At 49.2% G+C, this 26,628-nt stretch overlaps 2 protein-coding genes across 2 annotated transcripts; one reads left to right on the top strand and one right to left on the bottom strand.

Annotated features, from left to right (window-relative positions):
* Positions 1-7,497: 7,497 nt before the first annotated feature.
* On the top strand, positions 7,498-8,457 carry LOC148592687 (olfactory receptor 14C36-like). The gene has a single exon (XM_088534103.1). The coding sequence runs from the start codon at positions 7,498-7,500 to the stop codon at positions 8,455-8,457; it is 960 nt and encodes a 319-aa protein (XP_088390229.1).
* Positions 8,458-25,071: 16,614 nt separating this feature from the next.
* On the bottom strand, positions 25,072-25,992 carry LOC148592686 (olfactory receptor 14A16-like). The gene has a single exon (XM_088534111.1). The coding sequence runs from the start codon at positions 25,990-25,992 to the stop codon at positions 25,072-25,074; it is 921 nt and encodes a 306-aa protein (XP_088390237.1).
* Positions 25,993-26,628: the final 636 nt, after the last annotated feature.

The raw sequence follows: 26,628 nt of genomic DNA, 5'->3' as shown, positions 1-26,628 counted from the left end.
CTGTTCTATTGGGCTCAGGAAAACTGTGTAGGGAAAAAAGGCAATAATAGCTTAGAAGAATTTTCCCTGAAATAATCTTTCCATTTTTCATAGAAATGCTTCTGGACCCCATCCCAACTCTCAGGAATTTCTTCTTCTCACTGTCACCTTCAGTCAGCTCCTCAGTCTCTGCTCCAGCTGAGTCTTCTGGGAGGAGCCGGAGCCTGAGTTACTCTACGTCCATGTGTATAAAGGACTGGTTCTTGATATCTCTCCTTTTCGGAGTTGATGTCACAGGACATCCACCTTTAATATAAAGGGTCTTTTCATATTCCCACAAACACTTCCAAGGAGTTTGGGGTGCAGCAGGGGGTTTTAGCATTCTGTTTTAGAATTTCTTATTTTTGAGGTTTTTAGATTCTGCCACCATATCTCGTCAGGTTCTTTGCATGTCTTTACTGGCATGCAGATAAAGACAGATTTCTCTATTCTTGCAAATGTGAACATTAAACAGACTGGAGATGGAAATGGGCTCTCTGCTGCTTAGGGTACAGTAAGGAGTGCTGTTGAGTCCATGTGCCTTGTTCCCAGCAGACAACCCTGGGCTCTGTTGAGATCATAGAAGACTGTTTCAAAGCACTCATTTAACTCTGCTCTCCCTCTTAGCTCAAGGTGCATATGTGATGGAGAGAACAGGACACTGTTGACAGGACAGGTTCACATGGCAAGGGCTCTGTGCACTGTATCCTCTTCTGGAGGGCACCTCACAACCCCAGCAGGACAACAGAGACAGTCATGTGTCCTGACAGTCACAGGGTCTCCTAAAGGGAGAGTCAACCCCTTTGCAGCCCCTCCAATGACAGTGCCCAGCACCCTGGGCACATTGCTCCTCTTCAGACACCTCCATGGCAGGACCTCAGGGTGAGTATCTGAATTTGTAGCTGAAGCCCCAGCTGACTGCCAGGACAAGAGCAGAAAGAGCAGGGAAACGAGGAGAAACACTGTGACTGCTGCCAAGGGAGGACAGAGAGACAGAGCAGCACCGTCCCCAGGTTGCACCTCCCAGACAGTGTGGACTTCCAGGGCAGTGGTTCTCAGCCCCTGTGCCTTGCAATGGGAAATGGGCACATGGCAGGAGAGAGGCAGCTCTGCTGTTCTGGAAATCTGACTGCAGAGGAGGTCAGAAATGCCCTGGAGCCTTTCCCCTTGAGAGCAGAGTGAGACTAAGCACAATGAGAATGAGGAGAGCTGCAAAGGGGATATTGCTGCTGCCCACAGGTGAAAAGGCAGTTGAAGGAATATTGTGGGGTCCTCACAGACCTATTGATCCCTCAGAGCAGCACTGCAGAACTCTCCTTCAGGCATCTAAAGCTAAAATGTCCCATTCATTTGCTGCCTTGTCAAAGATACAAAACAAAATCCTAGCCTCTGGATATTGCCTTCCCTTTCATAGCAGCTTCCCAAGAGTGTCCTCTTGAAAAGCCCCTTCCAGATATGTTGTGTGGGTGAGGCTGAGCTGTGAGCAGCCCTGACCCCACACAGCAGCCTCTCAGCAGGAGAATGAACCTGCCCTGGGGGGATCTCTCCTCCCACCCAGAGCTTCTCCCTGCAGCGCCCTGGCAGGCTGAGTGCTGATCCGCACAGAATCACTGCCCCGGGCACACAGCACCCTGGGGCGCATGGACACTGCTCTGAAGAACAGTGTTCTGAGGAACCTATGTGTCCACATTGCCTTCACTGTCTTGCACCAGCTCCAGAAGAAGCAGCCATGATGCCCTGACCTTGTGATGCTGGGACAGGGAATTTCTGTTCTGAAGCATCTCCTCATATGCAAAGTAGAAGCAGGGAGAACAGTCCTCAGAAAAAAAAAAAAAAAAAAAAAAAAAAAAAAAGGTCATCAGCTGCAGGGGTGCTGCAGATCTCTTCAGAAACCTCAGCAGCATTACCTTGCAGCCGGCGACTTACTGTGTCACAGATTGCTCCCACCATGAGCTCTGCTCTGTCCTCCCGCTCCACGCTGCCTTTCACCTCTCTGTCTTCTCTCCTCTTCCATCTGCATCAGCAGGCAGTGCCCGCAGCCCTGCTGATCTTGGCACAGGAGCTGCTCCTGCACTTGGCTGTCTCTGGCAGTGCTGCCAGGCTGCCACAAGCTGCGGCCCAGCTGAATTCAGGAATTACTCTGTCCCTTGGGATTCCTCCTTCTGGGATATGTTCCATCAAGTAGAGTAACCTGTTTTCCTTCTCTAAAGAGTACAGGGATACAGATTCCAACATTCCAGCCTTTTAAGCTGCTAAATGAACGCAGCGCCTTAGTGAGCATGGTGTAACCAGAGCAGTGGCAATAGTAATTGATGATTGCCAGGCTCCTTGTGCTGTAGTAATTCCCCTCCCTGTCCGATGGGTGAGTTAATGTAGACTCAGCTGAATTGCACTCTGAAGATGTGGTAAGGGAAACGATGGGCACTGTCTCCAGCAGCAAGTTCACAGAATCACAGAGTGGTCAACATTGGAAGGGACCTCTAGAGATCATCTAGTCCAACCCCCTGCTCATGCAGGGACACCTACAGCATGTGGCACAGGGTGGCATCCAGGCAGGTTTTGAAGATCTCCAGAGAAGGAGACTCCACAACCTCTCTGGGCAGCCTGTTCCAGGGCTCTGGCACGCTCACAGTGAAGTTCTTCCTCACATGGAGATGGAAGTTCCTGTGTTTCAACTTGCACCCATAATCCCTTGCCCTGTCACTGGCCACCACCAAGAAGAGTTTGGCCCCATCCTCCCTACATTCACCCCTAAGGTACTTACTTCTACATGTTGATCAGATCTCCTCTCAGTCTTCTCTTCTCCAGACTAAACAGGCCCAGCTCGCTTAGTCTGTCCTCATATGATAGATGCCAGTATCCCATTAGCCTTCTTGGCCATAGGGGCACATTGCTGACTCAAGTTTAACTACTTGTCAACCAGGATTCCCAAATCCCTCTCTGTGGAGCTGCTTTCCAGCAGGTCAACCTCTAATCTATATTGGTGCCTGGGGTTATTCCTCCCCAGGTGCAGGACCCTGCACTTGTCCATGTAATGTGATGCTGGGCAATATTTCTAAAAGCCTCTGCCTTTGCCTCTGCCTTTTTTTCTCCTCTACATTTCCCTATTAGCCTGGAGATAAGTAACGAGATCCCAGTCTATCCCTTGGGTATCTGTTGGTTTGAGTGCCCCGAGCTATCTGATAGTTTTAGTGAGTATCGGAATGGCCCATCCTTATGCTTGGCAGGTCTGTCCTTAAAGACCTGCTGGCTTTCCTGAGCTCTGATGTCCTTGAGAGCTGCCTCCCCTGGGATCCCCCACCAGTCCCCTGAACAGGTCGGGAAGTCGGCTCTTCTGAAGCCCAGTCTCCATTCTGCTACTGTCCTTCTGCACTCCCCTCAGCATTAGGTACTCCACATTCTCATGGTCACAGCAGGCAAGGCAGACATTGACTATCCCATCCCTGAGCAGTTTGTCCTTGTTTGAAACGTCCGGATACCAGAAAGGATCGTCCTTCTCAGCCCATCTGGCAGCTGTGCAAAAAAGTTCTCCTTAATGCCCTCCAGAAGTCTCCCAGACTGCTTGCACCCTGCAGTCTGCCTTTCCAGGTCATGATAGGGGGAATGAAGTCTGCCCAACAAGAACCAGGGTCAGTGATCCACAGACTTTTTTTATACTGCCGAGAAATAGCAGAGCTCCCTCCAGAGATGCTCACCCACAAGCTCTCACTTCGAACCTTGCCTCTTCCAAGGAAGAGCTCCACACATCCAATCTGCTCCTTCACACAAAAGGCATCCTCCCTCATCGCCCATTGATCACCATTCCAATGATATTTCAGGCCTGTGACAGGTTGCACGTCTTCACATGCTCCTGCTTCTACTTCAGGCTGCCTACACTTGCACATATTTGGGCTATAGAGCTTCAGCTGTGGCACAGAGAATAGAATGGTCACAGAGAAACCTGTTACGAAGAGGCAAAGACACTGGGTGTGCAATGGCCCAGTTCAGAGCAGAGCCATGCCGTCATATATAGCAGGAACAATGCAATGGTGGAAGCAGCTTCCCACTAGGAAAGTGAATCCAGCAGTGTCTGAGACCAGGAGGACACAGAGCTGGGCCATTGAGAAACAGCAGGAAAGGTGGTTGTGCCTGAGGTGACTCTGTGGCTATACTGGACCTATGACAGACTTCTTGCACAAATCTCCAGGAAGGACAAGGTGCCCCTGAAGATGTCCATGGACCTGGACAGCCTGTGATGCAGCCACGCTGAGGTCCTCATTAGCCCAGTCCCTGTTCATATAATATGATGGAATGAGCAGAAGTTGAGCGGAGGAGAGCAAGAAGGGTTTGAGAGAGCAAAGAGTCTCAAGATACCTTGGTGTGATGTGCCCCTCATTTATGCAGCACACATGGATGTAGACGGGATGGACTTTCCCTACAGACAGTGCTGGATTTCATTTGCTTGGGTTCAGGATGGAACCCTAGAATTCCCTGGAGTACTTGCCCAGCAAGCGCTCCAAAGGGGATAGTTTCCCTGCAGGTCCAATCTGCTAGAGATATATGGTTGAGCTGGACAACCCAGGCATCTGACAAGGCTCTTCCAGCACTTTTCAACGCCATCAAATCAAGTGTCTGCACTGAATTACAAGAGCTGCTGGTTAATACTGGAATCTTCCTATGCCTCAGCTGGAGTGAGTGGGGCTCTAGTTGTATTTGGCACCAGGAGGTCATTTCAGATAGCCAAGACAATTCCCCACCTTATCCTCACCTCATCCTCTAGGATGATGCAGGTCCCCAGTTCCTGCATCAGAGTAAGCAGACACTGACACCACATCTGTGTGTGGCACATCTGCTTTGGAGCACATCTGTCTCTTCAGCTGACACCAGATATCTGTGTGTAAGCGACTGACTCTTCCATCTCCAATGATTATCAATGATTATCAATGATTTTCCATCTCCAATGATTATCCCTATGATTATAGTGGGATCTTAGAGCACACATGCACACCTCTGTGTTGTGCTCACTTTGTTTTTCGCAAGGGGAATCCCACCGATGGTGTCTGTGGAATTTATAGGAAAAATCAGAATATCACATCAGACCCAGGCCTGGGGGGTCTGAATTCTGTAATGCTCAGATTGATTAATCCTAATCAAAACCTGAACAATGTCTCAGTGAGTTCACTTTTGCCCCATCTAGGTGTCCCTGTCTGGTTGAGAGATGGAAATCCTTCTTCCAGAGTGGGACATCCACAACTTTCATAGCTCCTCATCCTGTGATGAAATAAATTGCAATGTTGGAACCTCTCTCCACTCACGAGAAAATTAAAACAGATGATTATTTTAGTTTGCTTGAGGGAACATTCCCCAGGATGAGGGGACACAAGGGACAGAGAAATTAGTGAGTTCAGCTGGGCCTCTGCTTCCGAGCAGGGCCAGGCTCCTGGGACGGAGGCAGCTCGTGGCAGCCTGGCAGCACTGCCCAGAGACAGCCGAGTGCAGGAGCAGCTCCTGTGCCAAGAGCAGCAGGGCTGCGAGCACTGCCTGCTGCTGCGGACAGCAGAGGAGAGAAGGCAGCGAGAGGGGAACGGCAGTGTGGAGCGGGAGCAGAGCTCATTGTGGGGGAATCTTCATAGCCCTTGAAACAGTGAGTCTCTGTCTGCAGGGCAATGCTGCTGAGGTTCCTGGAGGGGGTGTCTGCGTCCCAGCCAAACCATGGCTCATAGGATTTTTAATGGTCTCTCTCCTGGAGTAAGCAGGACATAGCAGGACGAGGAGATGCTTCAGGGCAGGGATTCCCTGACATATGGTCAGAGGATCAGGGTATGCTTCTCTTGGGTCTGCCACTTGAACACAGGGCTGTAGGGCTGTGAAGGCAGGGAGTGCACCAAGGTCTGCCTGGGGCTGTGATTCAGAGCAGTGTCCCTGTACCTCATGGTGCTGTTTGCCCAGGGCAGTGACTCTGCCACCTGTGAGGGTCAGCACACAGCCTCTCCAGGGAGCTCCCCGTGGTGCTGTGGGGAGAAGCTTTGGGTGGGAAGAGATCCCTGGCAGGGCAGGTTCTTTCTGCCTTTGAGAGGTGCTGCAGGGGTCAGGTTCTGCTCACAGCTCCAGCACATGCGCAGGACATGTCTGAGGGGTCCTTTCAAGAGGAAAATCAAGAGAAGACCTGCTTCAAGGAGAAGGAGCTTTCCTTCAGGTCTCTGCACTTTCACTTGCCTCATTTTGACAGGGAGAATGAAGGAACAAGTTTTCTGTTTTGGCAATAAGCTGGGAGTCGTAAACCTTCACTCTGAGAGATTAATAGGTCTGTGAGAAATGTCAGCGAGCTGCTTCATCCCCACTTTACTCTAAAGGCAGCATCAGCATCTTCTTTGCAGCATCCTAGGACTTTCTGTGACCTGCTCATTCCAACCTGCAACCACAGAGCTGGCCCTGGACATTGCTAGAGGTTTCTGTAGGGCAGAACTGAGCACCCAGAGGGTGACAGGGGATCTTTGAGCAGTGACAGGGACAAGACACTGGGACAGAGAAAGAGCTGCCAGCAGGGACAGCTCCAGGCAGCAGAGAAGGGCAGGGAAGGAGAAGGAACTGCAGGGCATGGGACTCTGGCTGAACTCTGCAGCCAGAGCTGTGGCAGAGGAGAGGGGCATCTCTTTGGTGCCTCCCCACCAAAGGGCTGAGAGGGGCAGTGCTGCAATGTCCCCCTCTGCAAGGTGCCATACCCTGCAGGTAAAGTGAAGGTTTTCCAGAATGCCTCTCTGTCCCTCCTTGCCTCCCTTGGCAACAGGGTCATGGTGTTGCTCCTTAATCCTTCTCCTGTCCATGCTGCTCCTGTTCTTGCTCTCTGCTTCCTGTGGTTGGGAGTATTCAGCTGCAGTTCAGGCACCAAAGCTACAAGTAGTGGAAAAGAGGGATTTCCAAGGGAGTGAGGTCTCCACAGCCCCATTCTGTCCTGTGGAGCTCCAGGAAATGCAGTACAAGGAAATGAGTTGATTGTCCCTTAAGGAAAGTCCATCTAAAATCCTCACAGTCATTTAGCTGTTACCCTGTGGTGTCCTGCAGGCTGCCACCTGCCCTCCAGAAAGCCTCTGCTGTCTCATGGCATATCTGTGGTATCCCAACGACCCATGGGGAACCTATGGAAATACTAATAGTATGGAAGTGATGGTGGGAGGCTGTAAATGGGCAGCAGAAAAGGCTCTTGTGTGTTGTTTGCTAGAAGGGGAGTGTGGAGACCTCCTTCACGTGCACGTAGAAAGGGTGAGAAGGTCAGAGATGGGCACTCTGAAACCAGACTTTGCTCTCAGCAGGGGCTGCTCTCTTTTTAGAGTGACATCATTTTCTAGCTAGAAGAGGCATGAGCTTCAGAGATCTGGGAATGAGACAAATAGATAGATAAAAAAAACTTCATTAATTTGTTTATTTTCCTTTTAAGAGTGTCCTCCTGATTGTCCATGTCTTTTCTTCCTCAGATATTGCCTCTATGCTGCAAAGGAACAAATGTCCAACAGCAGCTCCCTCAACGAGTTCCTCCTCCTGCCATTTGCAGACACGCGGGAGCTGCAGCTCTTACACTTCTCGCTCTTCCTGGCCATCTACCTGGCTGCCCTCCTGGCCAACGGACTCACCATCACAGCCGTAGCCTGCGACCACGGCCTCCACACCCCCATGTACTTCTTCCTCCTCAACCTCTCCCTCCTCGACCTTGGATCCATCTCCACAACTGTCCCCAAATCCATGCACAATTCCCTGATGGACACCGTAGCCATTTCCTACTGGGGATGTGTTGGCCAGGTCTTAAGTTTTACTATTTTCATGTCAGCGGAGTATTGTCTCCTCACAGTCATGGCCTACGACCGCTACGTTGCCATCTGCAGACCCCTGCACTACGGGACCCTCCTGGACAGCAGAGCTTGTGTCAGAATGGCAGCAGCTGCCTGGGCCAGTGGTTTCCTCAATGCTCTCCTGCACACTGGGAACACATTTTCCCTACCCTGCTGCAAAAGCAATGTGGTGGAGCAGTTCTTCTGTGAGATCCCCCAGATCCTCAAGCTCTCCTGCTCACACTCCTACCTCAGAGAGGCTGGGCTTCTGGTGGTTAGTGTTTGTTTAGGCTTCGGGTGTTTCACTTTCATTGTGGTGTCCTACGTGCAGATCTTCAGAGCTGTGCTGAGGATCCCCTCTGAGCAGGGCCGGCACAAAGCCTTTTCCATGTGCCTCCCGCACCTGGCCGTGGTCTCCTTGTTTGTTAGCACTGCATTTTTTGCCTACCTGAAGCCCCCCTCCATCTCCTCTCCAACTCTAGACCTGGTGCTGGCTGTTCTGTACTCTGTGGTGCCTCCAGCCCTGAACCCCCTCATCTACAGCATGAGGAATAAGGAGCTCAAGGATGCCTTAAGGAAAGTGATTTCATGGACATTTTTCAGCAGTGGTAAAATTGCCACATCTCTCCACAAATGACTCTTTCTCTATCCCAACCAGATTGAGTACTGTTTCGTTTTGTTATTTTTATTGTGTCTTTCATTAGTAGTAATAATTGTTATCATGTTGCTACACAAGTTCTTGGATTTGTGATATTTAGTCTGAGACTGCTCACCTAGTCCATTAAATTGTGTCGAATGTCCATTAAATTGTGTCGAATGCTGTATCAGGACAGGCTCCCTCAGTGACTCCTATATAATAGAAAAGGTTCTGTCCAGTGCACTGCCTGAAGGCTGGATTTTCTTCAAAGCTGGTGTCAATAACACGCCCAAGAAACCGCACACCAGAAGGGCCTGCTGAGCAGCTTGCTCCATGGGTTCAGCATCAAAAACTCATCATCTTGTAATGATCTCTACAGAGATCAAGGGGTGGATTTGGGAAGCACTTATCAGTGTCCAGGAATAGTGTAGAGGTTGAATGGTGCTGCATTTACATGACCAGAGCTGTGACACATGTTAAAGCACAGTGTGAGATTCCTGTCTTTCTGGAGGGGAAGATGGAGATGCCAGGAGAGCAGGGAGTGGAGCCTCACAAGGGGAGAGGTCCTCTAAAGTGGAGGCACCTAAAGGTAACGCACTAAACCCAGGTATTTGGGGCCAAGGCAAACCTCAGATCTAGAGGTGCACCTGGACACAGCTGGTACCCTCAGAAATGTCCATAGTTCCTCCCGTAGTTCCACCTGACACATCCTCAGACTCCTGGGGGGAATCGAGGCCACAAACCCCCTTTGGTTGAGTCTGCTTCCCTCCCTGAGCAGAACAGCAACAGTGGAGGCACCTCCTGATCCCTGTGTGCTCAACTGCCCATTTGCTCTGTGAAGCAGTACTGTGAGCTCAGGATCTTGTGGGAAGAACAGGGAAGGGAATGGTGGGAACAGGCAACAGAATCAGAGAAGGGATTGTCTGAAATGACAAGGAAGGGGAAATGAACATGAAAGGGTCTTGGAGAGAAGAATGCTGACATGGACTCCAAGACAATACTGGTGCACTACAGCAAGCTCCAAGACAACACTCAGGGTGTGGGGGCACTACAGCGAGCGCCTGGTGCAGAGCCAGACAACCCTGCTGCGCTGGCCCACCCCATGACCTGGCAAGCAGATGAAGAAGGATCAATGCTGCCCATCCTCCCAGCTCATAGGGGCATCAACCCTCCTGAAGGATGGCACCAAATATAAGGCTAAGACCCCTTTCAGAGACCTGTACTGAAGGAAGCATGACCCAGGAGACACATCAGTTTGCTGCTGTCTCTGAGGACCTACCCCCAGCACACGTCCTTGAGACAATCTCCCGCACTCTGCCTGCTGCCCATTGCTCCAGAGGTCACATTCCAAGAAGGTCCATGCTGAGGTGGAGGACTGTGTGTGCAGCTGTGAGCCCTGGGAGGACGAGCCCTCCCCTGGCTCCTCTGCAGGGCTGGCAGGGAGAATTCAGAGATGATGCTGGAGCTGTCTACTGGGCCAGTAGACCATCCTTCTGCCATGGGGACCTTCAAGCAGGGTGTGTCGGAACAAACATCGAGCCCACACTACTATTTTTGGGGGAGGGAAGAGAGAGGAGAAACTGGCATGAGAAACAACTCCCAGCCCCTGCCCCAGCCCTTCGCAGCAGCCATTCCCAGCATTGCCCATTCCCCATGGTCCTGGGAGGGCTCCTGTTTGGATGTGCCCAGCTCCATGTGCCTGCTGGGCCCAGCACCTGTGTGGGGGGAATGGCCGCCCCGCCTGGACTCTCTGTGGGCCCAGAGCCCAGCAGAGCCCTCAGCACGGCCTTCTGCCCAGCCCAGGGGGACAGGAGCAGGAGTGCGCAGGGGCTGGGGGCTGGTGGGAGGCCACCGGGCAGGCAGTGCTAGGGGAAGGGGCACTGAGGGCTCTCATGGGAACCCTGCTGAGCAGATGTTTCCCTGCCTCTGCTCACAGTGGGTGCTGGACGGTGCCTGCACAGGGGCCACGTGCAGGGCAGCAGAGCTGGGCCAGGGCAGCAATGTGATGCAGATGGGAGCCAGGACACTCCAGAAGCTCCTGTCATTGTGGAAGGGGACTCAGTGCTGCTAGTGGGGCTGGGGGTCTCTCAGGGGCCACAGCCAGCGGCACCTGCCAGGTGTCCCAGACCCAAAGCAGATGGTAGGTGCCAAGCTCTGCAGGTCCCAGTGTTCCCTCTCTTGTGTCACCCTCAGGAGCACCCCTAGGTTTGTCACCTCCTGCCTGAAGGCGGAAAGGAGCAGCTTGAGCTTATCGTCTCATTCCATCTGACCTAGCTTCTACCCTGGTGTCAGCCCACACACTCTGCCATGGCTCATCTTCTGTCTGCACACACTCTCTTCTGAGACCAAATCAAGTCCTGCAGAGCAGGACTGACCACGATAGGGTGCAGACAGGAGCCATGACATTCCAGAAGCTTTCAGGCTAGAGGGGCGTTCATGTCCCTCCTATGCACACCAGAGACCCACAGGACATGGGATTACTTTTGTCTAAGTGTAGGTGAGTGTGAAAGAGGAATCTGCATGGACGTCCCTTATGAAACCCTTGTCCCTAATCAGTAGAGATAGAAGGTAGGAGTTGGCTGCTTGGATAATGACACATTGTGATGCCTGAGGTGCCAGGGATGGTCCAAGGCACATGCAAGAGTCTGCAAGTTCTCTTGGAACAAGACCGAGAGATGCACATCCTTCCCAAGCATCAGCTGGTGGCCATAGGGGCAAGGAGGCCCCTTGGCCACCTGAAATGGAACCACATATGTGCATTTAGAGCACCTGAGCCCATCTTGGTCAGATATTTCAATGAAGCCTACAGGCCCATGCAGCTGAGCAGACAGAGGATCCCACCATGAGGAGGGCGACCTGTCTCTGCAGGTATAACCACAGGCTATACTAGAGCGTAAATCACAGCAATGTGACATGTGCACAGCCCTGCATGGCAGGCATATCAGTGTCCTGATGCGCTGTCGGGGGAGATTTCAATACGATCCCAAGAGTGAGATTAAGACACAAATGGGATCAAATGCCATACAACCTTGTAAACTTTATTCTCATAACCACAGTAGGACAGAGAGAAGAAGGAGGGAAAAAGAAAGATGAACAAGCAAGTGGGAGAGATGCAGCAAGATTAGTTCCCACGACCACCAGTCCAGCTAAGTTTCGTTGGCTTCATCTTAGTGCAGGTGATGATCTCTTGAAGGAGAGTTCAGGAAAAGAAGCCGCACATGTATGTGTGTGTGGTGGTGGGGATATGCAGTCCTTTTATGTCCCAGTTCCTGAAGAGTTCACCCACTTTCATACATGCCGTGTGCTCTGGTGCTCCTCTTTATCCAACTCAAGTGTAAGCACCGCTCAGTAGGCACTGCTGAGCATTATTTGGGTCTTGAGCTGATCCTCCCAGAGACAGGATGCCAAGGCCAAGAAGTCGTAAATGTATGGAGACAAAACACCTCGAGCTGATATCACAGTCTTCCCAGAGACAGGATGCCGAGGTCAAGATGTCTTAAATGGTTTGGCAACAATGTCAAGACAAACACAATCCAAAACAGTCTTTTAAAGTGTGTCTGCAAACTGAAGTCCTGTGCTGACCCTGCACACTGCAAAAGCTAAGCGGCGATGTAGAAAGTGTTGGGGTGGCTTGGGTGTGTGGCTTGAGTTGGTGGTTTCAGTGTGTGTCTCAGCTGCCAGCCTGTCTAGTGCGGATGCCTCTTGTGGATGAGGGGTGTGCGAGGCAGGTGTTTTGGGTGTTTTGCAGGAGAATGTGCGGGAGCGCTAGGGCAGGCAGCTCCAGCCTGTGTTTCTATGCTGTGTGTTGTGTCTGCGCACTGTTTTGCACAGGTCTTGAGGTCATTCGTGTTCTTTCTTTTCTGGAACATAAAGTATCTTCTGTGCAGTAGTGCTTCTTTTTGCAGAGGATTTTCCTCAGTTAGCATGCCATTGTTTGTGTGCATGCCTTTCAGTTTGGGGCTGGAGCTGCCTTGCATGTGGGAGTTGGTTGTAGTAGAGTGAGTGTGGCAGAGATGGCCTGGAGTGGTGGTTGGTCAGAGTATGTGTAATCAACTTGATATATTCATGTGTGGTATATTCAGTGTGGGGGGCAGGCATCAGTCGGTTGGGACGGTGGCAATTTGTATTGATTTTTCAAATGTAGAGCAGAATTCCCAGGGGCCCCAAAAGAGAGATAGAGGAAGCAAAGGTCATGCCCCAATAATAAGGGTGAGCTAGGGAGTTGTTGGAAGGAGAGTGTTGTGGTCAGTGAGTTTTCTCAATGACATCCTGCTTTGTGCATATTGGTCCCAAGGGTTGTGCCATCCCCCTGCTTTGCCTTGAAATTTATTGACCTCATCATTTGTTTCCCATCTTGTCAAGGCCTAGGCTCTTTATTGCTGGTGTCTTTTGCATCAATCTTTTGAGCTTGGGTGGCCGCCCACGGTCAGAGGTGTTTGGGCTTGCCCAGAACATCCAAGCGGCACTGCTGTGGTGGTTTAGGGCTTTCTGGCAGACAGTATTGTGTGTGTGCATGCAGTAAGAGTCGTTTGCAGAAAAATGTATTAATGTAACTTTTTAGAGGTTAGAGGGTTTGGAGTTAGAGTTAGGGGGTTAGAGGTGGGGTTAGAGTTAGAGGTTTAGAGGGTTTGAGTGTTTAGGGTTAGATGTTTAGCGTTTAGGGGTAGAGGGTTAGCGGGTTTGGGGTTAGGTTTGGAGGGTTTAGGGTAAGAGTGTTTAGGTTTTAGGGGGTAGAGGTTCAGAGGTTTTAGGGGTAGAGGGTTTAGGGTTTAGGGTTTTAGGGATAAGGTTAGAGGGTTTAGGATTTAGGGTTTTAGAGACAGAGGGCTGTAGGGTTCGGGTAAGGGTTAGGATTAGGGGGTTAGGGAGCTGGGGGGGTTAGAGGTTTAGAGGGTTTGGCATTAGGGTTTAGTGTTAGGGTAAGCAGGTTTAGCATTAGGGTTAGAGGGGTTAGGGATTGACATTAGAGGGCTAAGGGTTTAGGGTTATTGTTTAGAGGGTTTAGGCTTTAAGGCTATGGGTTAGTGGGATTAGTGGTGTTAGGGTTGGTATTAGATAGTTAGAGGAGTTGGGGTTAGAGGGGTTAGGGTTACAGTTAGATGGTTAGGATTTAGCATTAGATTGCTTAGGATTAGAGTGTTGGAGAGTTCGAGGAGTTAAATGTTTGGGTTAGGGTAAAGGAACCCTCTAATTAACGCTAAATGTTAGGGTTAATGTTAGAAGATTAAGGGGGTTAGGGTTGGAGGCTTAAGGAGGTTAGGACTAATGGGGTTGGGGTTAAGGGGGCTAGATGGTTTAGGGGTAAGGGTTTAGAGCTGGGGGGCCTAGGAGTTAGGTTTAGGGCGTTAGAGGCGTTAGGGTTAGTGTTAGAGGGTTGAGGGGTTAGACTAGAGGGTCTGGGGTTACAGTTAGATGGTTAGGATTTAGTGTTATATTGTTTAGGGTTAGAGCATCAGAAGGGTTAGACGGTTTAGTGGGTTAGTTTATAGGTAAGGTTTTAGGTTAGAGGCTTTAGGGGAGTTATAGAGGTTAGAGAGGTTAGAGGGGTAAGGGTTTAGGGTTAGGGGTGTTACAGGGCTAGAGGGTTTAGGGTTAGAAATAGAGGTTGGGAGGTTTAGCGTTAAGGATTAGAGGGCAAAGGGTTAGAAGGTTTGGGGTTAGGGTTAGAGGGTTTGGGGTTAAGGGTGGGGTTAGGGTTAGGGGGTTAGGCACCTTAAGGGGTTAAGAGGGCTATGGTTAGAGGATTTGGGGTTAGAGGGTTTTGGGTTAGGGTTTCGGGTCAGATGTTCAGGGGTAGAGGCTTAAGGGGGTGAGGGGCTTTAGGGTGAAGGGGGTTTAGGGATAAAGGTTAGAGGGTTTAGGGCTTAGGAATAAAGGTTAGTTTTAGGAGGTTGGGGGTTAGAGGGTTTACGGTTATGTTTAGAGTGTCTAGGTTTTAGAGGTAGAGGGTTTAGGGTTAGAATTAGAGGGGTAGATGTGTTAGGGGTAGAGGGGCTAGGGGTTTAGGGCTAGAGGGTTTAAAGCTAGAGGGTATAGGGGTATAGAGGTAGAGGCTTAGAGGGTGAAGGGGGGTAGAAGTCTAGAGGGTTTATGGTTTAGGTTAGATGTTTAGGGTTTAGGGGTAGGGGTTTGGAAGTTTTTGGAGATTAGGGTGGGAGGTTTTAGTGTTAGAGGGTTTGAGATTATGGTTAGGAGTTTGGGTTAGTGACTTTAGGATTTATAGTTAGTGTTGGTTAGGGTTTTGGATTAGATGTTTACTGTTAGGGGTTTAGGTTTAGAGGGTTAAGGGGGTTAGAGGGTTAAGGGAGTTAGAGGGTTTAGGCTTTTGGGTTGGAGGGTTAGGGTTTAGGTGGAGAGGGTTAAGGGGGTTAGAATGTTAAAGGGTTTTAGGGTTAAGATGCTTAGAGACTTTAGGGGTTAGTGGTAAGGGTTAGGATTAGGGGATTAGGGAGTTAAAGTCAGAGGGCTAAGGAGGTTAGAGGGCTGAGGGAGTTAGATGACTGACGGTTAGTGGGTTGGATTTTTAAGGGTAGATAGAGGGTTTAGTCTTAGGGTTAGGGTGTTAGGGTTTAGCATTAGGGTTAGCGGGTTTATGATTATGGTTAGAGAAGTTAGGTTTTAAAGTTAGAGGTCTTGAGGGCTTTAAAGTTGGAGGGCTAGATGAGTGTTTAGGGTTTAGAGAGGCTAGAGGGTTTAGGGTTTAGAGTTATGGATTTGAAGGATTAAGGTTAGAGGGGTTTAGAGGGGTTAGGGTTAGCAATAGAGGGTTAAGGGGTTGCGAGTTAGGGGGTTTAGGGGTTACGGGTTAGGATTTAGGGGTTAGGCTTAGAGGGTTTAGGGTCAGAGGGTTTAGGGGTTAGGGGTTCTGAGTACAGGTTAGGTTTAGAGGGGTAGGGGGTTAGGTTTAGAGTGTTAGGGATTTAGGGTTAAAGGTTAGGGGCTTAGGGGTTTAGGGTTAGAGAGTGAGAGGGTTTAGGGTTAGATGTTCAGGCGTAGAGAGACAGAGGGTGAAGGAGGGTAGAGGGTGAAGGAGGGTAGAGGGTGAAGGATTAGGATGAGGGGGTTAGAGGGCTGAGGGGGTTACAGAGCCGAGAGGGTTAGAGATCAGAGGGTTGGCAGGTTAAGGGGTTTAAGCATAGAGGGTTAGCAGGTTTAGTGTTAGGGTTAGGGAGTTAGAGTTTAGTGTTAGGGTCAGGGGTGTTAGGATTAGGGTTTAGGGTTATGGGTTAGAGGGATTAATGTTTAGGGTAATGGGTTAGAGGGATTAGGGTTAGAGGGTTTAGGATTTAGGGTTGGATGTTTAGAGTTTAGGGTTATGCTTAGAGGGTAGGGTTAGACGGTTAGAGTGTGGGGTTAAAGTTAGTGTATTTAGAGTTTAGGGTTAGAGCTTGTAGGGTTAAAAGATTTTGGTAAAAGGGTTAGGGGTTTAGAGGGTAAAGGGGTTAGAGAGTTAGTGGGATTGGGATTAGAGGGTTTAAGGTTGCGAGTTTCGGGTTAGGGTTTCAGGTTAGATGTTTAGGGGTTTAGAGTTAAGTGGTTGAAGGGGATTTAGGGTGAAGGATGTTTAGGGTTAAGTGTTAGAGCTCTTAGGAGTTAGGAGTAAGGGTTAGATTTAGGAGGTTAGGGTGATAGAGGGTTAGGGGGTTTAGGGCTAAGTTTAGAGGCTTTAGTTTTTAGGATTTAGGGGTAGAGGATTTTGGTTTAGGATTAGACGGGTAGAGGCATTGGGGAAGAGAGGCTAGGGGTAGAGGGGCTTGGTGTTTAGGGCTAGCGGGTTTAGGGCTCGAGGGTGAGATGTTTAGCGTTTAGAGGTAGAGGTTTAGAAGTTTTAGGGGTTAAGGGTTAGAGTTTTTTGTGTTAGAGGGTTTGAGGTTATGGTTAGGGGTTAGGGTTAGTGGGTTTAGGATTTATGGATACTGCTAGAATGTTAGGGTTTCAGGTTAAATGTTTAGGGTTTAGATTTAGAGGTTTTAGCGGTTAGAAGGTTAAGGACGTTTAGGATTAAGGGAGTTAGAGGGTCTAGGGTTAGAGGGGTTGGGGTTTAGGATTAGAGGGTTAGAGTTTAGGGTTAGAGTGTTTAAGGTTTGATGTTTAGGGTTTAGCTGTAGAGGATTAAGGGGGTTTAGAGTTAAGGAGTTTATGGTTAAGATGGTTAGAGAGTTTATGGGTTAGTGGTAAAGGTTATGATTAGGGGATTAGGGCATTAGAGTTAGAGGGCTAAGGGGGTTAGAGGGCTGAGGGGGTTAGAGGGCTGAGGGTTAGCAGGTTGGTTGTTTAAGGGTTTAGATGATTTAGCATTAGGTTTGGAGTGTTACGGTTTAGCATTAGGGTTAGAGGGTTTATGGTTAGCGTTAGAGGGGTTATGGTTTTAAAGTTAGAGGGCTAGTGAGCTAAGGGTTTAAAGTTGGAGGATTAGGGGGATGAGGGTTTAGGGGTTAGCAGGGTTAGGGTTTAGGATTATGAGTTTGAAGGATTAAGGTTAGAGGGGTTAGGTTTAGTATTAGAGGTTTAGGAGATCAGGGGGTTAGAGGATTAGGGGGATAGGGGATTGAGGGTTAGGGCGTTGATTAGAGGGTTAGAGAGTTTAGGGTTTACTGTTAGAGGGTTAGGGTTTATGGGTGGGGTTAGGGTTAAAGGGTTTAGAGTTAGAGGGGTAGGGTTTAGGGTTAGATATCTAGAGTTTAGGGGGTTAGAGGATATGGGGGGTTAGACGGTTTAGGGGTTAGCAGTTCCAGGTAAATGTTATGTTTAGGGAGTTAAGGGGTCAGTTTAGAGAGTTAGGGGGTTAGGGGTTTAGGGTTAGATGGTTAGGTGTTTAGGGGTAGAGGATTGGAGGGTGAAGGGGGGTAGAAGGTGAAGGGGTTGGGGGTGAGGGTTAGGACTGGGGGGTAAGAGGCCTGAGGGGGTTTGAGGGATGAGGAGGTCAGAGGGCTGAGGGTGTTTAAGGGTAATGGGTTAGAGGGTTTAATGTTAGGGTTGGAATGTTAGGGTTTAGTGTTAGTGTTAGGGGGTTTAGCATTAGGGTTAGAGAGGTTAGAGGGGTTAAGGTTTAGGCTTTTGGGTTAGAGGGCTAAATATTTAGGGTTATGGGTTAGAGGGATTAGGGTTAGTGGGTTAGAGGAGTTAGGGTTTGGGGTTAGATGTTTAGGGTTTACGGCTATGGTTAGAGGGTAGGGTTAGATGGTTAGGGTGTAGGGTTAAGTTTAGTTTGTTTATCATTTATGATTAGAGGCTGTAGGGTTATAAGGTTGTGGTAAAAGGGTTGGGGTTAGAGGGTTAGGGTATTTAGGGTTAGGGCTTAGGGTTAGAGTGTTAGAAGGTTTAGGGGGTGGGGGTTGGGTTAGACCGTTTAGAGTTAGAGGGTTAGAGGGTTAGAGAGTTTAGGGTTAGAGGCTGTAGATGTTAGAGGGTGTAGGCGTTGGGCATAGATGGTTAGAGGGTTAGAGGGTTTAGGGTTAGAGGGTTAGAGAGTTTAGGGTTAGAGGGCTAGACTGCTTAGGGTTTAAGGTTTGGGTTAGAGGGTTGGAGAGATTGGGTATGGAAGGTTTAGAGTTTAGGTTTGGGGTAGAATGATTAGGCTTAGGTTTAGGGTTAGAGAGTTAGGGCTCAGGGTTAGGGTTAGAGGGTTTAGGGTTTACTGTTGGAAGGTTAAGAGGGTTTGATAGTTAAGGGGGCTGAGGGTTTAGGTTTAAGGGTTAGGATTAGGGCATTAGGCAGTTAGAGTTAGGAGCTTATGGGGTCAGTGGTTTAGGGCTTACAGTGATAGCGGGTTTTGTTAGCTTAGAGTGTTAGGGTTAGTGGGTTATAGGGTTTAGGGGTAGAGGAGTTTAGTAGAGGGTTAAGAGGGTTTAGGGTTAAGGGGGTTAGAGGGTTGGGGGTTAGCGATTTAGGGTGTTTAAAGGTAGAGGGTTAGAGGGATTAGGGGCAGAGTTAGAGTCTTAGGGTTTAGCGTTAGGGTTAGAGAGTTTAGGATTTGGGTTACAGGGGTTAGAGGTATGGATTAGAGGCCTTAAGGATTAGGGTTATGGGTTAGAAGTGTTAGTGTTTAGGGTCAGAGAGTTTAGAGATAGGGTTACAGACTTAGATTTAGAGGGTTAGAGGGTTTAGTGTTAGAAGTTTTAGGGTGAGAGGGTTAGAAGTCTTAGGGTTAGGGTTAGAGGGAAGGAGGGTTAGCTGTAGAGAGTAGGAGCATTTGAGGAAGAGTGTTTGGGGGTAGAGTTAGAAGTTTGAAAGGTTTGAGAGTTTAGGGTTAGAGGGTTTAGGACTAGGGTGTTTAGGGTTAGCAGGTTAGAGTTTGCGGGTTTAGGGTTTAGGGTCAGGGTTAGAGTGTTTAGGGTTAGAGAGTTAGGGGTTAGAGTTAGAGGGTTTAGGGTTTACTGTTTGAAGGTTAAAGAGTTTAGGGTTAGAGAGTTCAGGGTTAGAGGGTTTAGGGTTAGAGTTAGAGGGGATAGAGGTTATAGCGTAAGAGAGTTAGAGAGTTAGGGGTTAGTTTTAGAGGGTTTAGAGTTTGCTTAGAGAGTTAGAGGGTTTAGAGTTAGAGGGTTTAGGTTTAGGGTAGACGGTTTAAGGCTAGATGTTTTAGCGTTAGAGGGTTGGGCATTAGTGTTAGAGAGTTTTGGTTTAGGATTAGAGGGTTTAGGGTTAGAGAGCTAGGGTTAGAAGGTTATGGGTCAGAGTTGGGGGGTTGGGGAGCTAGCTTGTTAGGGTTAGAGAGTTAGGGGTTAGAGGGTTTGAGGATTTAGGGTTTGAAGATTTAGGGCTAGAGGATTAAGGGTTAGAGGGTTTAGGGTGATGGTTAGAGGGTTAGGGGTTTGGGTTACGGTTAGAGAGTTTCAGGTTGACTGTTAGAGGGTTACAGGTTAGGGTGGGTTTAGGATTAGAGTGTTTAGTATTAGAGAGTGAAAGGGTTTGGGGTTAGTGTTTGGGGGTTTAGGGTTTGGAGAGTTTAGTCTTAGGGTTTGGGGGGTGTTATGGTTAGTTGGGGTTTTAGGTTTGTGCTTAGGTTAGAAACAGGTTAGGGGTTAGAGGTTGGGGTTAGGGTTTTAGGGTTGTGGATTAGGATTAGGATTAGGCCAGAGGAGAGTTGTGTGATAGCACAGATATGAAGGGAGGCCACTGCTTTCCAGCATGTGCAAGGACATGTCTCTCCTCCCTGCCTAGCTCTTCTATCTCCATGGCAGTGACCTGCTGAGCTCCCAGTGACACGATCCGAGGTCACAGTGAGACGTGCGTCATCACAAGGAGGTCTCCCTGGTGCCAGAGTGGCTCCCTCCCTTCCCTGTGTGGCCCAGGCTCTGCTGGGCACTGCTCATGGGCTCCCCAGTGTTGCCCTTTGGAGCCACATCCCAGAGCCAGGAGGAGCAGAGAGGTGTCTCTTCATGTCCTGGAAAGCAGTCACCTCATTTCCCCCCAGATATTTCCCAAAACCTGCTGATAACCCTTCAGGAATATCTCCAGATGATGCCAAGAACTGAAAAATGTCTCAAAGGGAGCCCTGGAGAGGACACTTCTTCACTCCTGCGCTGTCACATCTCTTCTCCAGGCAGTCCAGTGAGGGAATTTAGGGCTTCAGGGTGGTACAAGACAGGATCAAAGTTATGGGGGATGAAACTTCACAAAGTGTGGCCACAGGTCGATATGTTTTGGGGAGCCTCAAATCTTATTCTGTGGTGAGTGACTCTTCCAGTAACAGCAGGATGTAGGACTAGACAGGACAGGACACAGCCTTCTTCCCAGAGGTACCAAGGGAGGATCACTGTTTTTAAGGCTCCCCAGCAGGGTTTCTTACACTGTGATGCTTAAGATAGACATAAGACAGCAGAAAAGAGTAAATGGCAATGGCAAAAGCTGTGAGAAATTTTGGAAAGTAGGACCTGTTTTTTTCAATTATTGCATTGAAGATATTCTAGAGACTTCCTTAAAACATTGTTTTAACAGGAGTGTAGTCAATTTATTCAAAGTTGGCTACACCAAAACAGAGCATTTCCTTGAAGGTGGTCCCCTACTTTCCTCACCAGTTGAGAGATGATGACACCTCAGAGTGCGACGTGCTCAGTGCAAAGAGTGAGGGGTGGCAAGGACAGCTGTGGGCAGGGGTGGTTTTCTGAGCACTGGGCTCTGGGTGGGACACTGAAATATCCTGTTAATGGTGTAGACCTGTTTACAACACAAATGTTTAGAAAATGTCATAAAAATAGAAAGAAATTAAGAAAAAGAATTAAATAAATGCTTTGTTATACCTTCCACCTTTCTTCATTTGTTCTATTTTAGCACACTAGCCTTCTGCATGATCGTTTTTTCTTGAAAAGGAAAGTGATTTCCTAAACGGTATAGAATGCAGTCCCAGAGTCCTGGACAACTGGTGCCATTGCAGGTGCCATGGTCTCCCAGCCTCCCTCTGCAGCTCCAAGGGCCTCTGGTCTCCTGCAGGTCCCTGTGAGAGCTGCCAGGCCCAGGCAGGTCCTTCACAGACACTGGAATGTCTCCAAGTGCTGCTGGGTGCTGGTGGTTGGACACCTGAGCTCTGCCTGCAAAGATGAAGGAGTGTTTTCAATGTTAGGGAAAATATGGGCACACTTTCAACATCTCAGATGTTTGGCTTATGTTTGGCTTATCAAAGTTTTCCAGTGATGAAAGAGTGGAAATCTTCAGGAACTGTCTGAATCTGGTGTGAAGAATTATTGATCTGCCCTTGAGTTTCCACTGCTCTGTCCCTTAAACTATAGATGGCATTTCTGTGATCTCTCACATATTTTACATGTCCTGAATAAATAAATCATTTCTAAAGTCATATTTGCATCTAATCACTTAGACATATGCATTTCTCCCCCTCTCCCCCCCAGTTTTTTCCCTTGCTCATTTTTCTATCAGAATCCTCTCAGCTCTCCAGTCATCTCTCTCAGATTCAGGGAATTTAAACCTTGCCTTGCCTTTCAGGACTCTCGTTATGTCTTTTACTTTTCATGATTCTTTTATTTTGTTTCTAAATTTTACTATTAATGTGTCAGAACTTTACTATTATTGTTTCTAAGTTTTACTATTAATGTGTCAAATCTCAATGAAGGTTATTCTTGGTGGACTTCATTGGAGGCAACTCAGACTTGACATACGTTGAGGACTGCAAGACAAATCCTTCTGTGCCTGCTTGCAGCTAGTTCACAGGGGAATCGGTGCACACGAGCTGTAACATTCATCTACTGCCTGGAATAGAAACAGGTCCAATTTGAACCAGTGATCCAAGCAGCACCCAGTGGCTGTTGAGAGAAATGACAGGGTTGAGGAGCTGGGCAGGAAGGTTCTTCATACAGGTATCCCCTCAAAAATCCTGCTTTTTTAATATATGTCCACACATCATTGGGAGACACTGTAAGCACTGGAGAATGTAGGTATGACTCCTTCTGAAAACTGAGGGATAAAGAAGGCTTAAAAAGCAACCATCTGTCTTTTTCAGGTGCCTAATGAAATCTAACTTCAACACAGTCTTAAAAACTCTCCAATTAACCAAACAAGAACCAAAGCTCGAAGAACATTATGGCAAGAGGCATTGGCTCCTGAGGGTTTTGCATCTTAATGTCCCTGTGCGGGTATTTGGTACTTTGCATGTAGACCTCCAATGCTGGGAGGAACTTGAAGAAACCTCTCAAGAAGCTGAAGTCAGAAGAAAATCTCCAAGTTTCTAGGAGGGTTAATGGGTCTCGCTGAGGACCGTTATGAGCAAAGCCTCCCTAGGGGCTGATTCGAGGAGAAAGGTGGAGGTCCTGATTGCAGGTAGGCAAAGGCAATGTGCAGGTGCCTCTGATACCAGGTCATCTCTTCTTGTGTGTTATCAAGCAGATGAGCCAGTCACAGGTGCCCAGTTCCTGAGCAGGTGGATCCTTTCCATCATGCTTTGCCCAGGGCTGTTGGTGGGGGCAGCGTTCCAGGACAGGACACCAACAGAGTACATCGTGTTTCCCTGAGGGAAAGCAAGCAAGGAGGACCTCTTGTCATTAGGAAGAAGCTTCTTCTCTGAGTCCTCAGTGGCAGAACCACTAGCCATGGCTAAGAGAACAAAGACCTGATTCTTTTGGAGGTTTTCAACCATGCCAGTGCCCTCTGCCATCTCCCCATGAGATTGTTCTGCACTTTCCCATGCTTGCACTTGCTTCCCTGCAGCTTGTAGATAATCAAGCTGCTTTCCTACCTTGTCCTCACTGCAGGGTCTCCTCATCTTCCCCAATGTCTCTCTGCACTCACTGGCTGTTCTTTGAAACAGAAAGGCCTGTGCTGATCTCAGGTCTCCTCTGGGTGACCTGTGTGACCTGATGTCATCCTATTTCTGTCTGAAATACACCCATGGTCGTAGAAAAGCTGAAGGTTTTCCCTAAGGTCAACAAGGGAAGACTTGGGGTGAAGAAAGTAGAATGGAAGAATCATTCCAGCCGTGAGGGTCCTCAGGGCAGTCTGGCTGCATCTTCTTGGTGCTATCCTGGTGTGCATGGGGAGGCTGTTATTAGGTCAGCCCACAGCCTTCCCTTCTCCAGATTGAAGAAATCCAGCTCTCTTGTCCTCCCATAGCTACAAAGGCAGCATTAGCTGTGTGTTCCTTGGATCTTAATGTGCTTTCCAGTCCTGGAATCATTTTCATCTACAAAAGACCTGAAGAATGCCAGAGTGAAGTTGCTCAGGAATGATTCAAGTCCTTGCTGTCTGCTTCCAGGCACATTCACAGAATGACAGAATCACAGAATGGTTGAGGTTGGAAGAGATCTCTAGATGATCTCTGGATCATCTAGCCCAACACCCCTGCTCAAGCAGGGACACCTAAATTATGTTGCAGTGGGTTGCATCCAGGTGGGTTTGGAAGATCTCCAGAGAAAAGACTCTCTAGGCAGCCTGTTTCAGTGCTCTGTCACTCTCACAGTAAAGAAGTTTTTCCTCATATGGAGATGAAACTTCCTGAGTTTCAGTTTGTACTCATTACTCCTTGTCTTACTGCTGGCCACCACTTAAAACAGTTTGGCCCCATCCTCTTTACATTCTCCCCTCAGGTATTTTGTACATGCTGATAAGATCCCCCCTCAATCTTCTCTTCTCCAGGCTGAACAGGCCTGACTCGCTTAGTCTTTCCTTGTAAATTAGATGCACGTTACTCATGTGCCCAGAAAGGGAGGACTTTCCTGCTGGACTACGGACTGAGCCATGAGCCAGTAATGTGCTTTTGTGATCTACAGGAGAGAAGGCAGAGATGGGATCTTAGCACTGTGCCCAAATACCTGAAAGGAGTGTGCTGAGGGATTGGGCCAGGCACTCTCAGTGGGGGGCAGCGATATGATAAGAGACAACAATCACAAACTGAAGCAGAGGAAGTTCTGCCTGAGTTTCAGGGAAAACCTCTTGAGTGTGAGGGTGACAGAGCATCGGCAGAGATTGTCCAGAGAGGATGTGGAGTCTCCTGCCCAAAGATATTCCAAACTGACCCGGATGTGATCCTGTGCAACATGGTCTACGTGACCCTGCTTGTGCAGGGGGGTTGGACTAGATGATCTCCAGAGGTGCCTTCTAAGCTGAAGCATTCTGGGATTCTGTGGGATCTCCTCAGCTCCCAACTTTCCTTGTCAAGGCTTTGTGGACTGCAGGGTGGTGGCAGGTGCAAGGCAGAGCTCTGCAGTCAGGTCAGCTGGTCAGAATGCGAGAGGTGCAGGGCCAGGCTCTGCCATGTCCATGGCATGACCAGGCCAAGGACAAGGAGAGCAGCTCCCTGGTAAGGGAGGTGAGGCCCAACAGTGAGGCTGACCACTCTCTCTTTTCCCTGCTCTTGTGCCCAGCAGATCCCCTCCCTGTCTGCCTGCAGCTCCCCCAAGCCCACCATACTGCCCAGCACAGTCCAGCAGAGGACCCCAGGTCCTGCAGACCCTCCAGAAGCTCCTGTCCTGAGCAGGGGCACACAGAAACCTGGCTCTCCTTTGCATTTTCTATCGCAGGATGTTACCCTGCCTCTCTCCTGGGACATCTCTGCTCCCCACAGAGCCTTTTCCCAGATCAGTGTCCCCATTGCTGGCTGGGCTGTTCCTGCACCTGCCCTGTTCTGGTGGTGCTGCTTTGCAGAGTGAGCAGCTGTGGGACTATGGTCCATGGTGGTCAGAGAGAGAAGCAGACCCAGTTTGACTGGGACTGCCACCACCAATACTGGTGACACACGACCCCAGAGTGTTTGCAATGACCGGTGTAGGGCAACACATGACTATGACCTCCACAGGAGAGCAGGAAAAATTGCCCCCTGATTGTGGCTAGGGGAGCTGAGTTCTCCTAAAGGACACAGGAGCCATGGTCTCACCCTGTCTGTACTCAGGTGAGCCTGACTCTGTGCCCCTGTTCTCCCTTGGAGTCAGTGCTGGAAGAGACACTGCACAGGGAAAATCTCATCAGTGCATGGGAGACATCGGAAGTTGCTTAGTGGGGCTAAACATGGTCCCTGTGGCAGATTCAAATGAGACTTTCCTGCGGAGAAATAGCATGAACCAGACTATATATTTTTCCTTTATTGGAATATAAGAGAAAAAAAGCAAGCAAGAAATAAATGAACAGCACTTATCCTTAATGCCAAATCCCCTAGCACAGATCTTGTTGCTGGCACTAGACCCACTGGATGAGTTTCCTTAGGGCATTCTTGAGCTCCTCATTCCTTAGGCTGTAGATGAGGGGGTTCAGTGCTGGAGGCACCACCGAGTACAGAACGGCCACCACCAGATCCAGAAATTGGGAGGAGATGGAGGGGGGCTTCAGGTAGGCAACCATGCTAGTGCTGAGAAACAAGGACACCACGGCCAGGTGTGGGAGGCACATGGAAAAGGCTTTGTGCCGGCCCTGCTCTGAGGGGATCCTCAGCACAGCTCTGAAGATCTGCACATAGGACACCACAATGAAAACAAAACACCCAAAGCCTAAAGAGATACTAATCACAAGAAGCCCAGCTTCTCTGAGGTAGGAGTGTGAGCAGGAGAGCTTGAGGATCTGGGGGATCTCACAGAAGAACTGCTCCACCATGTTGCCTTGGCAGAGTGGAATGGAAAATGTGTTCCCAGTGTGAAGGAGAGCATTGAGAAAGCCACTGGCCCAGGCAGCTGCTGCCATTTTGACACAAGCTCTGCTGTCCATGAGGGTCCCATAGTGCAGGGGTCTGCAGATGGCAATGCAGCGGTCATAGGCCATGACTGTGAGGAGACAATACTCTGCTGAAAACAAGAATGCTACCAGGAAGATCTGGGCAGCACACCCTGAGTAGGAAATGGTCCTGTTGTTCCAAAGGGAAATGCTCATGGATTTGGGGGCAATGGTGGAGATGGAGCCAAGGTCAAGGAGGGAGAGGTTGAGGAGGAAGAAGTACATGGGGGTGTGGAGGCGGTGGTCACAGGCTACGGCTGTGATGATGAGGCCGTTGACCAGGAGGGCAGCCAGGTAGATGGCCAGGAAGAGCGAGAAGTGCAAGAGCTGCAGTTCCCGCGTGTCTGAGAATGCCAAGAGGAGGAACTCGCTGAAGGAGCTGCCGTTGGACATTAGTTCCTTCGGGGCCCAGGAGTCCTGTCCGAGGAAGGAAAGAAAGCCAAAAGTTAAGGCAGGCTTTTCTGAGCCAAACCATTTCAGTTTCTCAAGGAACTCCCCACATTTCCTCTCTCCCTTATTTCAGCTCCCTTTCTGGTGCTCCACTTTGAAGTGGCTGAGTGTGCCAAGTTCAGCAGGGACTCCTCCCCATAGCTCCGGAGGAGTTGTTTCTGCTTTACTGCAGATGGAAATAGATGCACTAGTCTTTGACTGGTATTTGTGGAGATGCCTTGGAATGGCATATTGCATTGATTGGAATGGACTTAGTCCAGAGACCACGTGGGAATATTCTCCATTCACCAGCACGAGAGCTGAATACAACCCTCACACCAGTTGTATCTGAAGAAGAAGAGCTCTGTGAGGGATTTGTCCCCACCACTCTTGCCCTCCTCAACAGAGATATTTGTATCTGAATCTGCCACACCAGATCTCACTCCAACAAGGGAGAACAACAGTCAAAGGGAAACAAGGATAGACCTTACCCTTTCTACATGTCGAGAGGTCTAGAGATAGACCTTGTCCTCATGCCTCCTTTAACCCTGCACCCTGCACCCTTATTCCAGGCACTGCAGAGAGAAGGAGCAGCTTTGA

This window comes from Tinamus guttatus, unplaced genomic scaffold (genome assembly GCF_059628265.1).
Source record: "Tinamus guttatus ecotype Peru unplaced genomic scaffold, ASM5962826v1 Tinamus_guttatus_pri_ptg000540l, whole genome shotgun sequence".
Lineage (NCBI taxonomy): Eukaryota > Metazoa > Chordata > Aves > Tinamiformes > Tinamidae > Tinamus > Tinamus guttatus.
The sequence above is the reverse complement of the archived record's forward strand: the minus strand, read 5'-3'. Positions and strand labels throughout refer to the sequence as shown.

What these genes read in the sequence shown, in the direction of transcription:
- LOC148592686 (XM_088534111.1), bottom strand. Translation starts at nt 25,992, where the DNA reads ATGTCCAACGGCAGCTCCTTCAGCGAGTTCCTCCTCTTGGCATTCTCA.
- LOC148592687 (XM_088534103.1), top strand. Translation starts at nt 7,498, where the DNA reads ATGTCCAACAGCAGCTCCCTCAACGAGTTCCTCCTCCTGCCATTTGCA.